This window comes from Periophthalmus magnuspinnatus, chromosome 5, assembly GCF_009829125.3.
Source record: "Periophthalmus magnuspinnatus isolate fPerMag1 chromosome 5, fPerMag1.2.pri, whole genome shotgun sequence".
NCBI classification, from domain to species: Eukaryota; Metazoa; Chordata; class Actinopteri; order Gobiiformes; family Gobiidae; genus Periophthalmus; species Periophthalmus magnuspinnatus.
The window spans coordinates 26,285,295-26,303,276 of record NC_047130.1 but is presented as its reverse complement, the minus strand read 5'-3'; the positions used below and the strand labels follow the sequence as shown (position 1 = coordinate 26,303,276).

At 41.6% G+C, this 17,982-nt stretch overlaps 1 protein-coding gene across 1 annotated transcript in view; it reads right to left on the bottom strand.

The window, feature by feature from the left end:
* The window catches only part of fbln2 (fibulin 2), a 31,463-nt gene extending 25,629 nt beyond the window's left edge, over positions 1 to 5,834 (bottom strand). The window contains exons 1-2 of the mRNA XM_033967283.2: positions 5,578 to 5,834; positions 2,737 to 4,524 (exon numbers count right to left, since the gene is read on the bottom strand). Coding sequence (XP_033823174.1) covers positions 2,737 to 4,438 — 1,702 coding nt within the window. The 5' untranslated portion in view covers positions 4,439 to 4,524; positions 5,578 to 5,834. The remainder of the gene's footprint in view (positions 1 to 2,736; positions 4,525 to 5,577) is intronic.
* Between the last annotated feature and the right edge of the window lie 12,148 nt (positions 5,835 to 17,982).

The window sequence follows — 17,982 nt, the reverse complement described above, 5'->3', positions numbered from 1 at the left end:
TTTGGACAAATTGTGCACTACTTGTTCAGACTTTTCCAGCACTTTTAGCTGTAAATACATTCAATTACGTTCAACTTTTTGTGGCATCACTTTAAGTTATAGACAATTACGCAACACGACAATGACTGGGGCAGAGAAAACCATCTGGAATCTGAAATCTCCGGAAGTAACGGCGAAACCTGTGATTCTCTCGTGCGATAAACAGTAGTTGTTTCTCGCTACAGTACGTGCTTATGTGTTATTAGGACGCTTGAAACTACTATTTTAACACACACTCTGAGGAAACCAATTCACATAAACCCAGAAGTGTCCGCTCAGGTGAGAAAAGACTGTATACGACGTTTGAACCAGCAGATCCTTTCTCCTCCCGTCTACATTCCACACACTTTATATCCTCCACTGAGAATGCAGCTTTTCAGTTTCTCCAGATTCCTCCAGTGCCTTCCTTTATTTACCTTGGTACTTCTCAAAACCTCTGCAGGTGTAATGTTTCTGTCCATCCTCACATCATCGCTGCAGCAAAGTCCACAAAGAACCATTTTTTCACCGCCAACTTGTAATTAGTGGCTTCCTGACAGCGGCGACCTGACTCCCTCTGCCCACCATCACACCCATCAAAGCTATTTCATTTAGAGAGATGGATTTCTCTAAATAATCAACTTTTAGAAGCTCAGGTGTAGTTCTGCATGTGCTGCTGGTGTGACGTCCTGTAAAAACAACAAGAGCTGCTCCTTTTGAGTCAGCGTTTCCTCGGATAATTACAATAAGAATGCACGTTTTGCCCTTTTATGTTTAAAATTCTCCCTCTTTCCCGAACACCTTGAGCGCTAATCCACCGCCAGACCGAAGATAAATACTACGGTTTATATAACAAAACAAATCATCATTTTGTGGAGTCAGAAAATGAAAGGTTAATTGTATTGTTACTCTGCTGATTACAGACGCCGTGCAGCTGGTGGCCTTCACTCTGCTTTTAGGGATAAAAACACATTTGGAGCTCATTGAGATTAAATCAACAAGACAAAATATCATTAGACATCACCACATTTCAACTACGAATCGTTTTAGTGATAACAATTAGATTATTTCCAAAAAATCAACTTGACTGTTAATGTCCCACTGCCAATAAGACTTCAAGGCCCATTGCAAATGTTCAATTCTGATAAAATAACTTTGCTTTGGAGAGGTGGAGAGGAGAAGGCCCTTTTTATCCACTTTAGATATGAAACGTAACGTCCTTTGGTGGAGATAAATATAATTAATGTACATGAGAAACCTTTTCTTCCAATGTTTTCCCCCCAAGTTCTGAAAATATTGGACTTTTCCCTGATGATAAAGTGAGCAGTTCTATCAGAAAGCAGTGAGCAGCCTCAGTTTAGCACATGGTTTGCATTATCTCACTCTCCCACATGATACCTCCAAATGCTGCGATGAAATGAAGACGGATCGCTGCAGTGTGAGCCACCCCCAGCAGTCATGGCCCGACATCACATGTGAGAGGATATCGCTCCAATCGATCCCTCTCCTGTTACTCATGTGTCCTTGTAGATCAAATATTTCTGCTAAAGAGCTGAATAATCGACCAATTGTTGCATCTAACATTGCATTTATAGAACAAAAGCTATTGAAACAGAGCCAGACTTATGAAAAAGAGCCTGACAGACGTTAAAGACTTGTCCTGCGTGCTTCAGTGCTGCTTCTATACTTAGCCCATGTGCCGTAGACTCTGATAAACTTCATTATCAGCCGTGGGGAGAGCGCTGTCCTGCCCCATCACCTGCCAGTGGGCTGCAGCGTTACTATCTGAGGACGCACTATCTGTGACAGAAGCAGCCTGCCAGAGAAACTGATAACTCCACAGCTACGGCAATACATTCTCAGATGGACTTTTCAGCCTTACTTCAAAATATCATACAGCTCTTTTTGCAGAATACTCGTCCCGCTGTGTAATCATTAACAAAAAGTACAAAAAACTGCCATTGTGAGCCAAATACTCGACTTTTGGAACAATATTCTTAGTGCAACTTAGAGTCTCTATGATTTAGTTTTATATTTATACCATTAAGGGACTGATCTGTGAAGAAAGTAGCTAATTCTTGTATTACACCCAGGTCTGAGTGCAGAAGTAAAACTCTTTTGAACACTGTTGCTGTTGTGTTGCACTTTCCCTGAGCGCGAGCGTAAGTAGCTGGGGTAAGAACTCACCAGGATTTATGAATGGATTTAAGCACTAACATCTCTGACGGCTCCTGTGGGACATGTGAGGCAACGAGCAGCAAAACTTCTGCGGGAAAGTGCCCAGACTCAGAGGTAGTGGTGGAGTCACTAAAAGGGGATGTTTAGTGGAAAGATTTGTCCACTCCCTGCTTCTGAATCGACGTTAAGCAAGCAATGTCTTTTCCTCTTTAGATAATAAGTTGGTTTGTTAAGGAATTTAGGACAACGAGCAAAAAGATCCTACTATACAAACAGACGTGTGAGGTTTAAAGCACTTCACAATGTCGATTTTACACAGAAAGATGGTGGATTGTTCAGGAAATACCCCGCAAAACTCTTTACTAATAGACTTCTTTCACTTAAATATGACCACATCAGTCCTGTTGCATGCTCCGTCCAAACCTCGACAACGTTTGCTCAATCAGGACCAGATATTCGGCTAAATCAATAAGCAACATTACATTTGACTTTAAATACACTGTGGCGAGGGTGACACTATATACAAATCTTCTAACTTACCTTCAGATCTGCTGTGTAATCCAAACTGATCAGAAATGTCTTTCTCCGATGCAACCTTCCGCGGTTCTTCCACCTTAGGAGCGACGTAAACGGCCTTGTCTCTGGGGTTTTGGTAGGTGCTGTTTACTTCTTGCTTGAAATGTAACAGTGGTTTTGCCGTCGTGGTTAAATAAGCTGAAGATGTTGCTTGGTAGGGAGTAGTAGTAATAGTAGTAGTTGCAGCAGAAGTCGTAGACGTTGTAGATTCTGGGGTTGCTTGTCTGTAGGTCGGAGTGGCGTTTCTGCTCTCTGGTTTCTCATTACCTTTTTCCTGATTGACTGGGTTAACGTTGTAAAGCACACCGTAGTCCTGAAGCGCTGTAACATTCTCCAAAGGCACTACGTCTTCACCCTCGTCGTAGTATTCGTCCGCAAACTGCTCCTCCGGGCCTGAAGTAGGAGTTACGTCTGTGTTTTGAAGTGGGTTTTCTACAGTATATGGCGGAAGATTAAGAACATTTAAATCCATGTGTCCATTGTCTTGACTTCGACTACTCGAGTTGATCTGATTTCTCAAAGATGCTTTAGTCTCGACCTCTGAACTTTCATGAAGATTAACTGAGTTCTCTAAGCCTGGATCCTCTAGAAGTTCATCAATGCCCAGTTCTTTCTCTAGTGGAAGAACAAAACTACCAAAATGCTTACGTTCCTTTAAAGAATACTTGAAATCTGTCAAGTCTGTGAACGTAGGACTCTTTGAAAGTTTCCAAGAAGTAGTGACGTCTTCATAGTCCAGTGGCTGAGAGGTAGTCTCTCTAGAAGATGTTGGGATTCTTGTAGGTCTTCCTGCTATCTCTGAAAAGTAGTTGTGAACTCCAAAGCGTTCTTTAAGTTCAAATTTGTTGGTTTGATCTCCGTTATGAGGCATTAGGTTTCTGTCTTTGTTGAAAGGCGTAAAAGAAGCCAAAGGATGACGGTAGGTGTCTGGAAAGTCAGTGGGTCCATAATCGTAGTCCTCCATCTCTTCATTGTCCATGTCAGGTGTTTTGAAAAGAGGTAGATTCCCCTCAGGTGGAATGTGATGAGGCGTGGGGAACTGACCCATGTGATCTTGCTGGTTAAACATGTAAGGGTACGTGTTGTGTTGAATAACGGACTCATCCTGCGGCGGTCCATTTAACATCGCTTTTTGGACATTCTCTGGACTGCAGTTTGGCACAGGGTAGCACATGGGCGTCCCTCCTTCATTGGGGCAGTGGCAAACCTGGCAGGGATCGATGTGAAAAGAATGCCCCGCTTCAATCTTTTGCTCGTTGTGAATGCAGCCGATGCGCTCGCACTGCATGCACCCATCGACCGGCTCGGACATATCTATGCAGTTTGGGGGCATTTCGGGGCAGCTGATATAATGGCAACTGATTCTGCCACCCCCTGCTGGACACAAACACTCAGTGCTGCCGTAATCTACAAAGTAAGAGTCTCCTTCTGGTACTTTCCCATTCTTGAATCCAGCGTTTAGACAGTCGTAGTATTGGTATCCTTCGCAAGTGCAGCCTTTGCGCAAACACGAAGCACAACACGCACCTGCTTCGAGAACTTCCTCGATGCAGTTGTTCAAAAGAGGACAGTCCACACCGGTGCAATCTTGCTGGCAGTGCAATCCAGGAATAGAAATGTATAAAACAAATGAAAACTTTAGGAGCGTTTGTGTAAAGCTGGCCATTGCGTCAGGTAAAGGTAGAAGAAGTCTTGTGTCCAAAAACCTTAAGCTGACGTCAAAGATCCAGACATACTGCGTTCATGGATTACCTAAAAGAGAGGAAAGCAAAAGCAGACACATATAATTTATTCTTCACAATATATGCGGGCCAACATCTGGCTTCAGCATTAAACTCATTGAGTCTAGTTTTTTTTACGACGTTGAACTGTAGCTGGCTAAACATTAAGACAGGTCCTCATCACCATTAGCTGCATTCATATCCTTTGAATCACTGTGCAGTTGAGGAAAATATATTAAACATACTTTGGAGCACTGCCAAAACGTAATGCTTCTGGAGTATTTCAAAAATTATCCTCGTTATAATGTTGTTAGCAATCAACCCGCTGGTCTAAATGAGCACAAATGGTTTTCAGGACATTTGTGGTGTTGCTTTCAGATAAACAAACGGGTCAATGTGGTTTAACACTTTTCAAAGGGACAGATTTAAAAAAAACAAACAAAAAAAACAAAACTCAATTACCCTCGCTGTGTGCAATTGTCACACGTTGTTAATGTTAATATCAATAATTATATCATCTAGCTTTACCGTTAAATTCCACAATCCCTCCATAAACTGTCGAAATCGAAAACCCTGCAACATTTCCTCTCAGTAAATGTTCAAACTTTCCCATTTCCTGAAACAGACCCACATGGGGACAGTAACCCTGGATTGCTCCCAGATTTTGTCACTAGCTCAGCAATCTGTGCAAAAGAAAAGGATGTAGTGCGTCAGTCAAAGTGACATATAGCTTAATAGCAGCTTGCAGCCCACATGAGCGCAAAGAATGCAAAGTACAAAGGCGTGAGGTGAGTGATGGGGGTTCCTCTGTTGACTCACTCCCAGCTGATCTCAGTAATATCATGCACATGGCAAAAGAGACTGTACATGCAGAAGGGCTGTGCTTTTCCTCCTCAACAGGCGTCCTCTGTGCATGTTGGGATATTATTTATTGATTTATCATCGTTTTGCACCCAGTTGCTTCGTTTTATACAGGCTTGGGACTAGCTCGTGTGGCTGAATGATGATTAATAAATAAGTAAACAGTCAGTAGTAGCCAAGATGTTAAGAAATTCCATCAAAAGCATCAACTTCCAGAACTTACCACGGATTGTCTTCTCGTTTAAAATGTGTCAAATTAAAAATCCAACTTAAAATCATAAAAAAATAAACATGTTTCCGCTGAAATGGTGTACCTCAACATCCAACAGTTAGCTTTCTGCTGATCAAAACTGTTTTTAATCTTGTAAAAACCAAAAAGAAGAAGCCCCCATCGTGTTGCATCTACTTTAGTGTCCTGGTGTGAGACGGGATGTTCTGAGGACTGCTGTCTGTCAGTTTTGTGAGGCTCAAAGTGGGAGCCTTTTGTCCCAAGCAGAGCAGCAGCAGCGGTGCAGAGGCAGGCGGGGGCAGGCAGGAGACCGGGGGAAGGGAGGAGGACGAGGAGGAGCAGGAGGAGGAGGAGGAGGGAGCCCAAAGTTTCCCCAGTTGGCAGGAGGAAATCCCATCAGGAAGGTCACTCCACAGACGGCAGGCGGACTATAGAAACAGGTCATAGGGAACCAGTGTGTCCCAGCAGGTAGTGTAAGGTCTGACATACAGCGACACGTTAAAGCTGTGAGTTACATACTGTAGGCAGGACAAAACGATGATTAGGAAGGTCAGAAATAAGGACAAATGTATCACTGACAATGGTAAAAGCTGCTCAATTGAAAGCAAATACAGCAAAAGTGACAAATTTGAAGTATTTTTTTACAGAGTTGAGAGAAACAACGGTGTAAAATATCTCGTTTTGTTCCAACATTTGTAGAAAAAAAGGATCTGCACATAGACTTAAATCCATAAAAGTTCCTTTACAATCAACAGACAAACCAACAAGTACGTGGCCTCGCTCTAATGCTGTCTGCAGAACGCTGAAAAAGTTCTCCTAAGTTACTTGACACGACCTTGTTAGTCACACTCGAGACCAGTGTGTGGAAAGACTCGTTTGTCCGTTTGTTGTTTTATAGTTAACATTCTCACGTGAAACAAATGTTAGTGCACGCTACGACAACAAAGGTGCAATTCAAAGGTCTGCGTAAGCCGGAAAAACCTGCAAAAAAAAGGAAAAAGTATGAGTTAAACATGGCGAAAACAAAGTCTACATAATAAGAGAAACGGTGGAATTCTGAGCTCGCCTTCGCACTTCACAGGTCTGACCAAAGTGCACTCCTTTATTTCCGTTTCCAGCTCTTTATTGGCCTCTTGGGACGACTTGAACCACCGGCCACTGCTGAGACTTTAAGGGTCTTGCGTGTACATTTAAAGTGGAAGCTCTTAACCTTGATTAAACGAGAGACGTCCAACCGCACGATGGTCCGTGTTGTTGTCCATTTATTTGTCTAATCTCACAAAGCTCTCGTCATCTGTCAGTTTGTCAAATGTGTTTTATGAACAGTTTGATTGTCAGTGATTACAATAGTTGGATTGATGACTGAAGATGATTGAATCCTTAATTGTCCTTCTTAGGAGCGGTTCTAGAGTTTTTGCATTTCCTGATTGACTCGCACATTTAATACCAACACTATTGTCAATCAAGATTATTTATTTTCATTCAGCCGGTATTAAAATCATTTAAAACTAGAAAAAGATTTGGTAAAACAAGCATCTGCAAAGGAGAATGTGAGCTTGAACGAACACGCTTCAGAACGGCCTCGCTCGTGTCGACTATCGCCCTGATGATCAAAGTTTAGCGCTGAGGTCCTACTGCTGAGATGAGCAGATAAGAGGTGATGAATGAAGAGCTAAAACAATAGACAGGACTCCCATGAACTCTTCACTCATGGGTCACTGGAGAGGCACGCATGTCAGACGTCAGCAGGTCGGCGAGTTTTTACTGTCTCGGTCGGCCTCGCTGCCTCATCAATACTAATATACGTCATATCGGACAATGGGTCAAATGAAACCACGGTCTAACATTGGATTATAACTGTTATTTTTAAACGCAATGCAGGAAATATCAGAGCTAATTCTATAAAACGATAAAAAACAATGCAGAACGTGATACAATTATTACACTAGGCTACTGCAAATGCTAACCAGTACTTTTTCTGTCTTAAAGTAACATTTACCTGAATTAATTTGATTGAAAATACTTTTATTAACAACTATAACAGCTGACTGTACTCGCGAGCCATAAAACTTTGACTCTCAGACAGCAGCGGGGTGAGATTTGTGGGGAGCGTTTGGGGACCAGCCGACAGACGGACCATTAAAACGACCCCAGGAGCTGTCGTCATGTGCGGTCACAGTTACAGACACTTTGCACCACTTCGGTAAATCTGTAGAGACGCACCAGTACGATTTTAGATTCTGATATCGGTGTCAATCCAGGAAAATTAGCTGGGTTGGTTATGGTTTTCGTGGCATTAGTTTCGTGTAGATCAGTGGGTCTTTTATTGGATGTAATAAAACGATTTCCTGGCTGATGTTGGCGCAGAATGTCTCATAATGTTTTAACTTTTACTCATATAAAGCTGTAGTTTTTTTGCAGGATAAATAACAGTCAAATGAGCAAGTTTGATCTGTTTTTCTAATGTGTTAACTGTGTTTTGAGGGGAAATATTCTTTGCAGTTCTTACACTTGTGTCGGTTAATCTCAGGTAATGACAGACGCTTAAAGTCAGTTTCAGTTTTGGAAATTAAAAAGTGGGTCTTTAAAAACCAGCAAAGTTTTTCAACACTTAATTATTTATTACACTTAATTAAGCTTCAAATAAGATGCCTGTACTGAGTGTCTCTCCACAGTATGGCATTAAACTTCTGTATCTCCATGGTGACAAGCTTGTGTGTACATAAGTTTGTGATTCATAAAAGGACTGAGACGAGGAATTGAATTTGTATTTATTTATTAAAGGAACAATACATATTAAAACAAGTAAATGCAAATACATCTGCCTAAATGCAAGAGTTTAACAAAGCTTAATCCTGTCAGGCTGCTGGACCGAGACGCACAACAAAAAAGAACACAAAAACCAACAGCCGCACACATTTCACACACATGTACACACACATACACATACACACACACAGGTCTATGCTTCTTTAGTTCGGTTCACGATCAAACATCTGAAATATAATAAATGCAAAATGTGTATATTTAATGCCACACTGTGAAACTCCAGGCAAAGCTAAAAACCCACACCAGAAAAGTTACAAAGTGCACCTTTATTTCCTGCTTAAGGACACAACTGCGGTTTGTACTGATCAATCTGCCAACTCCTGGACTCGGAACAAATGCAGAAAACCTCATTTCAACTGGTGCTTCTCAAGAACAAATCTGATTTATTTTATTTATTTAGTACAATAAAGAGGCTGAAACATCCTGTCCATGTTGATCAAATATTTATTTGATTTATTTTGTACAATAAAGAGGCTGAAACGTCTCGTCTGTGCTGATCAGGTGCTCTGATCTCGCGCGTCCAGATTTGCCGTGTCAGAGTCCGGACGAGGGAAATTAGCCACTTGATGATGCAACGAGCTCCAAAAAACCAAACAAATGCCATCTGGACAAGAACCAGCTTTTAAGTAGTTTTTGTCCTGGTATTTGAAGTGTACACACTAAAGCATGAATTAGGACTTTTTCTTAATTCTGTCAGTATGTTTCCTGGCTGAGATTTGTGTGGAATAAATGCATCAAATTATTCCCAGGATGCAGCTTTGAGCTTTGAAGGTAGAGTGACTGGGATAGATGTGGTTTCACTCTATAGAAATAAATGCAGCATGTTGCAATTAGGTCTGGGCACATCCCCAGAAGTGGATTCTCATTTGGCCGAGCAAACAATGCCCAGATAGAACAGACTGAGACAGTGAATGTCTAATATCAGTGTTTGTGTATTGATTCAAACCAGGCATTTTATAGGGACAAATACAGCCAAAAAATAGTTTGGTTTAATAAGAAAAATCAGGATTATTCTGCAGCAGATGTGTCTTAATATGGCCCATGTCTGTGTGTGAGCAGCGTCGGATTAGATGTAATCAGTTCATTGTTCAAGACAATATTAATTTTGGACATGCTCATTTCTGAGTTTGTTACATCCAAAAAAAGAATTCAATCTAAACTTGCATGGTGAGGTCAAATGGCTTTGATTTTTTGATAGAATATAACATATCAGATGAGCCTTAGGGGAATTATTTGATTTCTGTAATGATCCAGACCTAATGGAAACCAAACTTTAGCAAATAGATTTCAGCTCCAGATCCACAGCACAATATCAGGCACGTTATGGACAAATACTCTGCTAAATTAAGTTGTCTTCTTGGTACAGACTGCAGGCTTTGGAGAAAAAGAAAGGATATGCAGCACAGAAATGAATTCTGGGTAGATAGAGGAAATGGGTGGTGTAGTTTTCTGGAATCTCCATTAGCCCGACGCAGCAGGGGACAGAGTGGCCCTGCCCGGCACCACTCGCTCTTCTAACACCATTACTGTAACCAAATGCCCAGCGCAGTCAGAACATGGAGACATTTGCAGTGAATCGAGCCCTCCAGGTGAACCCCCGTGTGCCAGGCCCACGCTGCGTCCATCTGTACTCAGCTCTTTTTCATCTGCTGAGAATGTGCTGCACGTGCCGGAGCATTAGCCACGGCTTAAATCAAAGTTTCTCTCTCTTAAAGCTTAAAGTTTGCTATTAAGTTAGTGAATAAAACAACTAATACTACAAACTACATCCAATAAACAGCAGAAGTGACTCATGCTGCTCAGAGCGATGCCAAAGGGGAAACTCTGGGAAAAGACCTGCCTCACACTAAAAGGACAGACTGTGGGTTTGTGCGGAGCCTTATCGATCTCTTTTCTTTATTGATTATGTATTTGTAACTCGCTCCTGCTCTCTGTCTTGATTTGAGTGATGTAAAATGACGACTTGGTTTGTAACTCCTCATTTGTTCTGAATATTGTGTGAGGCTTGTTTCTGTAACTCCGCCCAGGACAGTTGCAGATGTTTATTACAGTAGTACAGAAGTACAGTACAGTACAGTAGCTTAGCACCAAGAGTGGAGTGAATACTGTGATGTAAAGTGTGAGTGTCCAGAAAAGAGCTGTATATTATATTTTATGTGTAAAACCTAGAGGTAATAATGGACTCAGACTTGAACTTTAACAGCCACATCAAATCAATAACATCTGCAGCTTTTTACATCTAAAAACATGTCAAAAATCAAAGGTAAACTGTCAAAACCAGACTCAGAGACTTATCCTGCATTTGTGTCCAGTAGATTAAACCATTGGTCTAGTGGGGGGGCTAATGCTAATGCTAATGATTACACATGATACACATTTGACTCACAATTAAGTTAATAGCAGAATAAACCCCGCTTACCGATCAGGAACAGCATCCAGTCCATCAGCACATCAGGTCCTCTGGTCCTCAGTCCATCATAAGATCTTCACTCGGTTCCATGAGCCGCTCCGGGTCCAGATGCCTCTAGTTTAACTTGTACAAACATCCACAGTGTCCTCGGTCGTGTACTTCCTTTGTTTTGTCCGTTTCGTCATGTTTAAAACGCAAAACTGCTGCGTAAAATTACGCAATACGTGCGCATAATTTTACGCGCGGATCTTTATATCCAGTCTCGTTTTTTTTATGCAGAGAAGTGACGGAACAGATTTCACTTTCCTGCAGCAGATTGGACATGGAGGCTCTAACTTCCTTTGTGAACATCATTTCTTGACTGGATTATATTCTCTGGACCTTTACAGAACGAATGAGACCAACTTTGTGTGAATATGTTGATGTTTGACAGAACCAGAGCCTCAATGGTAAGTGAAGTCCAGATTCACATTTCTGACTTCTCTGTAAAAACGTCTTTCCTGTCAGCACTGTGGTGATTTGAGGTGTAAATGGTTTACATATTCAGAAAGATGAATGTCGTAGCTTTCATTTGATGTGTAGATTGTTTGTGTGGGTGACGCAGAAATACACGTACATTGCTGTAAAGTTGTAACGTGTAACGCGCGCGGGCCGTCGGAACTAAGTGGTTAAGTTGTCGGCGCTCGAGTGACGGAAATGTAACCGAGAGAATCCGGTCATTTTTCAAAATAAAAGATTTTTCAAAATAAACGATTGTTCAGACTCAGATAATAAATACAACAGAAATAATTAATTATTTCTTGGACGGCCCGCGGCCCGGTACCAATTGATCCACGGACCGGTACCGGTCCGCGGCCCGGTGGTTGGGGACCACTGGGTTAGACGACTGTAACGTCCTGATCACTGGCCTCTCCAAACGAGCCACAGAACAGAACAGAACATCCAGAACATCCAGAACATCCAGAACTAGAACCAGGAAGTACTTCACACATGTGTCCTGTGGCTCAGGTCTGTGGCTCCTGTGGCTCAGAGACTTTAAAGTTCATCTCAGACATGTTAGAGCCACATGAACCATCTCACACTCTGAGGACTTCACGGACCGGCCTCCTGCTGGTCCAGAGTCAGGACTAAACCTGGAGAATCAGAGTTTCATTTTTGTGCAGCTAAAACCTGGAACATTCTTCCTGAAGATGTGACTCAGACCTCGACTTTGACAATGTTTAAATCCAGACTCAAACGGTTCTGTTTATCTGCTGTGACTGAAAGGGGTTTATTCTACACTTTTCTCCTTTAATGTTAATGTTATGATGATTATTTGTGATTATTTATGTTTTGTTTTATTGTGATTTCAATGTCTTATGCAGTAAAGCACTTTGAATTACCTCGTGTATGAATTGTGCTGTACAAATAAACTTGCCTTTCCTGTATTTTCATTATTACCATTATTATCTGTTCTGGTTCTGGTCTCGTTCTCTGTTCTGGTGCAGATATTCACTTTGTTCGTGGTATTGGCAGATCCATTCGATCCAATAAACACAGTTTGGTCTGTACTGGCTAATCCATCCCTTTTGGTGGTGAACTTGACTTAAACTGTACCATCTGCTGTTTGGACGGTGGGTCCAGCAGTTTGATATTGACCCTTCCCTCGTTTCTACATGTACGTTTGTATCAGCGCCTGTCCCGTTTGGGTTGATGCTATTGGACGACCTGCTTGTCTGGATTTTGTTTTTGGACTCACAGAAATCGCTTGGCACTGACAGACGTGCACTCCGCCTCGCCCTGGACCGGTCGACAGGAAGCGGCTCACTTTCATCTTGTGCCCTCAGATGGAGGCTAATAGCTCGACGCTGACTATGAACAATAAACACACTCGAGGGGAATTTTGGATTATGTCACTGCGCCCGAAAGAAACAAGGAGAGAGCTCAGAAGTGGCAGAGTCTGAGGCTTATGTGGAAGGTGCACGAGACGCCACCAGGACTGCTCTTTGGAACAACAACCCTCAGTTTATGTCAAAAATACAAACATACAAATGATACAATACCTTTTAGAAAGACATTATCTGGGCAACGTTTGTGCACAATAAAACTAGACTTCATACTCTCACAAAAAAGACTTTTACTCTGCTGCTTGTTACTACAGCTCCTTCGATTGTTACTACAACTACTTCATTTCTGACACTGAGTTCAAAGTAGTGCAGATGAACCAGTGCAGCCTTATCGTTTTCAAATAACTGTAACTTATCACTTATTTACTGAGGATTTAACATATTTTATGAGTTTTCTAGTGCAAACGTCTCCTCTGTTCAGGCTTAAGATTGACACAGTGGACAAAGTAAAAGTAAGACAGAGGTTGGATGCTCTAAGGAAAATAAATTCACAAAGTTTCAAAAGTGTCTCAAACCCCTCAGTATCTCAGAGTTATTATTGCCGACTGTTCACTGCACAAACCTAATGATCTTTGAAACTGAAAGCATTTAACCTGAAGCCAGGCGTTTGATTTAAAGGTCAGAGGTTATGAACTTACATACAAAACTGTAAAAAAAAAATAAAAGTTTGTCTGATTGTTTTGTCAAAAACAGCTATTCACACCATTGGCTTAATCAGTGACTGATTTCATGAATTATGTATGTGCTGCCAGCAGGTGCTCAGCGGGACTCGGGCCTCAGAGGGATCGAGCTGCACTGTGAGCCGAGTTTAGATTATGCACTGCTCAAATTGGCTCCCTGTTTCTCCAGATCTGCCATGGCATTTTCCTGTAAAACGTAAAGAAAAGGCCAAAAAAGAGAATTACCAGAACAAGGCTGAACTGTACTGCACAACGGAGCATTTGTGTTTTTTCAGAAATACCACAATGAGCATCAAATTTTAATTTCTGAACAGTGAAAACAGCAAATGTAGAAAAAAAGGCAGTGAAGGAAAACACAAAACACACCATCAGACTCGTATCAAGCAGCACAAATGGAAACGACTCATTTTGGCTGAGATTGGACTCCTCGTTTCATCAAAAACAACATTATCCTCGTCAGACTGAAACAGCTCCTCTGACTATGACAAAACCTGTAATCTGTGCGATACTATTTGCTCTTGGACTTTTGCCTTCACATGTATCACCTGTAGATCTAATTTTACATTTAATTTATGTATTTTTTGCTTTATGTTCCTTTTCTGTTTGGACTTTTATTATTGCACCAGAGGAGATAAAGATGTATTTTGTTTCTGTTTAGGAAAAAGAGAGTTAAGACCAGACTTTGGAACATTCTCCATCTGTCAAACTGTGGAATATTGTCGTCTAAACCAACATTTCCGCGGTTTGTAGAGAGTTGAGCCTTTTTCGGTGCAATAAAAAGCGTGTTAAGAGGGTCCGGTCGCACTGCCTCTTCCTAAACGTGAAAACAACACAATATTATGTTACTTCTACAAATGCATGTGAACTGTTTTGTGTCTGTACCTGACCCGTACGCAGAGGATCATGGGAAAGCTCTGGTTCTGACCTCGGAGGTGAGACAGCTGCACACATTCCTGCAGAAGCTGATGAATAGAGAACTCTTCTTCTCTTGTCATCTCTGTGTGTGGCTGTACCTGGCAGCGCTGATTTAAAAGACAAAGGCTGAGTCTGTGCAAACGGAAATCCAGCCAAACACCTGGAGCAGTCAGCTGTGTGTGTGTCAGCGACGTGTGCACCAAGTCACCAGACACATTTTGAGATTAAGGCTCAATATTTAGCTAAATAGATTTACAAATATTGCTGAAAACTGAGGAAAAACGAGGCACGCTTATCACTGATGACACAAACTAAAATCCCGGATCTACGTCTTTAGCCTGGTTAGCCGAAGCTCCTCCGTGTTTTTAAAGTCCTTAAAGCTTCGCCAGACTTGTTTGTTTTGAGTTTTAGTCTCCAAACAGATTTTCTCATTACTGTGCAGACTGGCGTTTTAGCTTTTTCAGGTAGAAGTAGGAATAAACAAAAGACAGACATTGTTCTTGATTGAAAACGTGGAACTTACACCGTCTGGCCACAAAAAGAAAAGTATCCACCTGGGTTTAATTAAGCAAACAGATCGTCTCCTCCTCTCCACCACAGAGTCCAGACCTTAACACACATGTGTCAAACTCAAGGCCCGGGGACCAAATGCGGCCCACCAGATCATTTTATGTGGCCCGCGAGAAGGTAAATTAAAAGGCATGACTGTCATTTTAAAATACGTCTATGCTGCTTCAATGTGTGCACTGACCATAAACTAATGAGACTTTCCCAACAAATGGAACTGAGAAATATGTGCAAATAATGATCCCAAAATGTTCAGGAAGAGGAAACCTGCGTGTTTTTTGTGTTATGAGGCGGGGCCAGTTTTGAAAAAGTACAATCTACGTCGGCATTTTGACACCAAACACAGAGTTAAGTGTGTAAAAGTTAAACCTTCAAGAAAAACAACAAAGTGTCCAATAATTAAAAGAACATAATTACAGCAGAATATGTTCACAAAAGCCACAACCGAAAAAACTCGCATCAGTGAAACTCGCTCTGTTACGGCTGAGTGTGAGTCCGATACACGCTTTTAAAAATGTCAGATAATCAGGGGATACGCAGTTACGCAGACATGTAATATCTGCAACTTGAATAAGCAATAAATACAGAAAGTTATTACATTTATTTTACGTGACGTTTGTTTACACTTAGTGACATTTATCCTGCTGCACAGTCACATCTGGTTCTTGATGGCGGCCATTTTGTTGATGTGGCCCTCGGTGAAAATGAGTTTGACGCCCCTGCCTTAACCCCATTGAGAATCTTTGTGCTGGAGAAGCTTTGTGCAGCGTCAGACTCGACCATCATCAATGCAAAAGGTGAAAAATTTATGCAACACGGGATGGAAATAAATCTCGTGACGTTGCAGAAGTGAACGTGTGACTTTTTTTTTGGCCAGGCGGTGTATATTTCTAAAAGTATCAGGTTCGAGCTGCAAGAAGCTGCACACGCGACTCCGACTCTTTTTCAGTGGTGGTAAAAACAACTTTAACATGGGCGAATTGCCACGTATCTACGGAGTAACTGACAAAAAGACTTAACGTTTGTGCACAACTCACCACGGCAAATTGAAAGCAAAAGCAAACACAAGTTCACTGTCTCTCTAAAAAAAAACTGTCAAAAATGTGATCTAAACCTTCTGCAACGATCATCAACTTTGGTCTTCACGGCGATTTCATGAAGAAGCATAAACATTTTAAAAGTTCTGTCAGTTGTTTTTTATTTTATTTATGACGTGATGGTTCAGTGGATCAGCCGTGTTCTGCCTGAGCGCTCCAGTTGGCCAGCTCCAGTCTGTTTTTATTTAATGATGTGTGCAGTTGGCAAAGCGCGGTCATGTCGGCCTGATGGATAAGAGCAGAGGGATGAGCTGTCCAAACATCTGCCATATACTAATTCCACTACACCCCAAGACCAGTAGAGACAAACAAAACATACAGCTGTACAGGTGCAGCCCGGGGACATCTGAACGTGATGATGAAAAGTGTTTTCTAATCACATCACACACCCCAGGGGCAAAAACAGTAAACATCTGTGTGGGTTTACAACTGAGAAAGTTTGTACTGTTTCACCAGGCCCGTGGAATTAATCTATTTTTAGAAAGAAGGAAAGGTGGTTGAAGCATATGTTAGTATTTGAGAAAATGAGGGTCCTAATTTTAGCAGGATGCAGTGTAGAAAAGTGTTATTTAGAGACAGGAATTCTGCAAAATGTGCAAGAAATAAGAATGATTTGATGGTGAACTCCCAACACGACCTGATCTCTCAAAGAAAAACGTGAACGCTGTGGACAAATTCTTCAATATTTTCTTTAAAGATGCACAAAATAACCTTTCTGGGACCGTCACCTGCTCGTTCCACCGTGTTCCACAGCATCACAATGTATTTAGCGCCGTAAAGACAAGCAGTTACAGGCAGTTCCAATGAAGTTACAGGTCAGATCTGTGGAGAAACAACCCAGTCATTGTAAAAAAAAAAGTATTGCATTGCTTTTTCGACAATAAAATATCTTTAACCTCCTAGAACCTGACTTCCAGACATGTGGATAACACATTTTGGGTTGTCTAGGCCAGTGGTCCCCAACCACCGGGGCCGGGGACCGGTACCGGGAAGTGGATCAATTGGTACCGGGCCGCGGGCCGTCCAAGAAATAATTAATTATTTCTGTTGTATTTATTATCTGAGTCTGAACAATCGTTTATTTTGAAAAATCTTTTATTTTGAAAAATGACCGGATTCTCTCGGTTACATTTCCGTCACTTGAGTCAACTTAACCACTTAACGTTCCGATGGCCCGCGCTCTGGCGCACTGTTTCGCAGCACTTTTGCGTTTTAAACATGACGAAACGGACAAAACAAAGGAAGTACGCGACCGAGGACACTGTGGATGTTTGTACAAGTTAAACTAGAGACATCTGGACCCGGAGCGGTTCGAGTGAAGATCATGATGGACTGAGGAGCAGAGGACCTGATGTGCTGATGGACTGGATGTTGTTCCTGATCGGTAAGTGTGGTTTATTCTGCTATTGTGGGTCAAATGTGTATCATTAGCATTAGCTAATACCAATCTGCGCCCCAAAGTGTATAAATGCTCAGCAGACAAACTTACAGTGATTCTGACACCTGTGGGTAAAACTATAGGGTGTTTCCTTTACAAAGACCCCAAACTTGTGCATTTACTACTGAGGGTTCAATAGTGGTGATTATTTTAATTTAGAGAGGTCAGAACAAAGGCAATTTCACCAAAATGACACCCCCCCCGGTCCGCGGTGATAAAAGGGTTGGGGACCACTGGTCTAGGCCACAATTTTCTCTCCAAGGTCCTGGTGTCCACATAAACTGTCATTTAAAGGTGACAGAAGAGTTTAACACGTGATAGTTTAGATTCAACATGGACTTTGTTAAAAGCTCCTTCTGCAGAACTTCACATCAGACACACTGATCCAAGAGACACAGACACAGATCGTTTCTCATTTTGTTTTTACTCAGGAAAATGTTGCTGGCACTTAATACTTTTTGGAAATTATTATTCAGATGATGTGATGACAAAGTGATGAAGTGATTTTATTATTATTATTTTTTTTAATCACAATCATTAAAAAGTAACAAATGTCCTCAAATGTGGACATGATTTT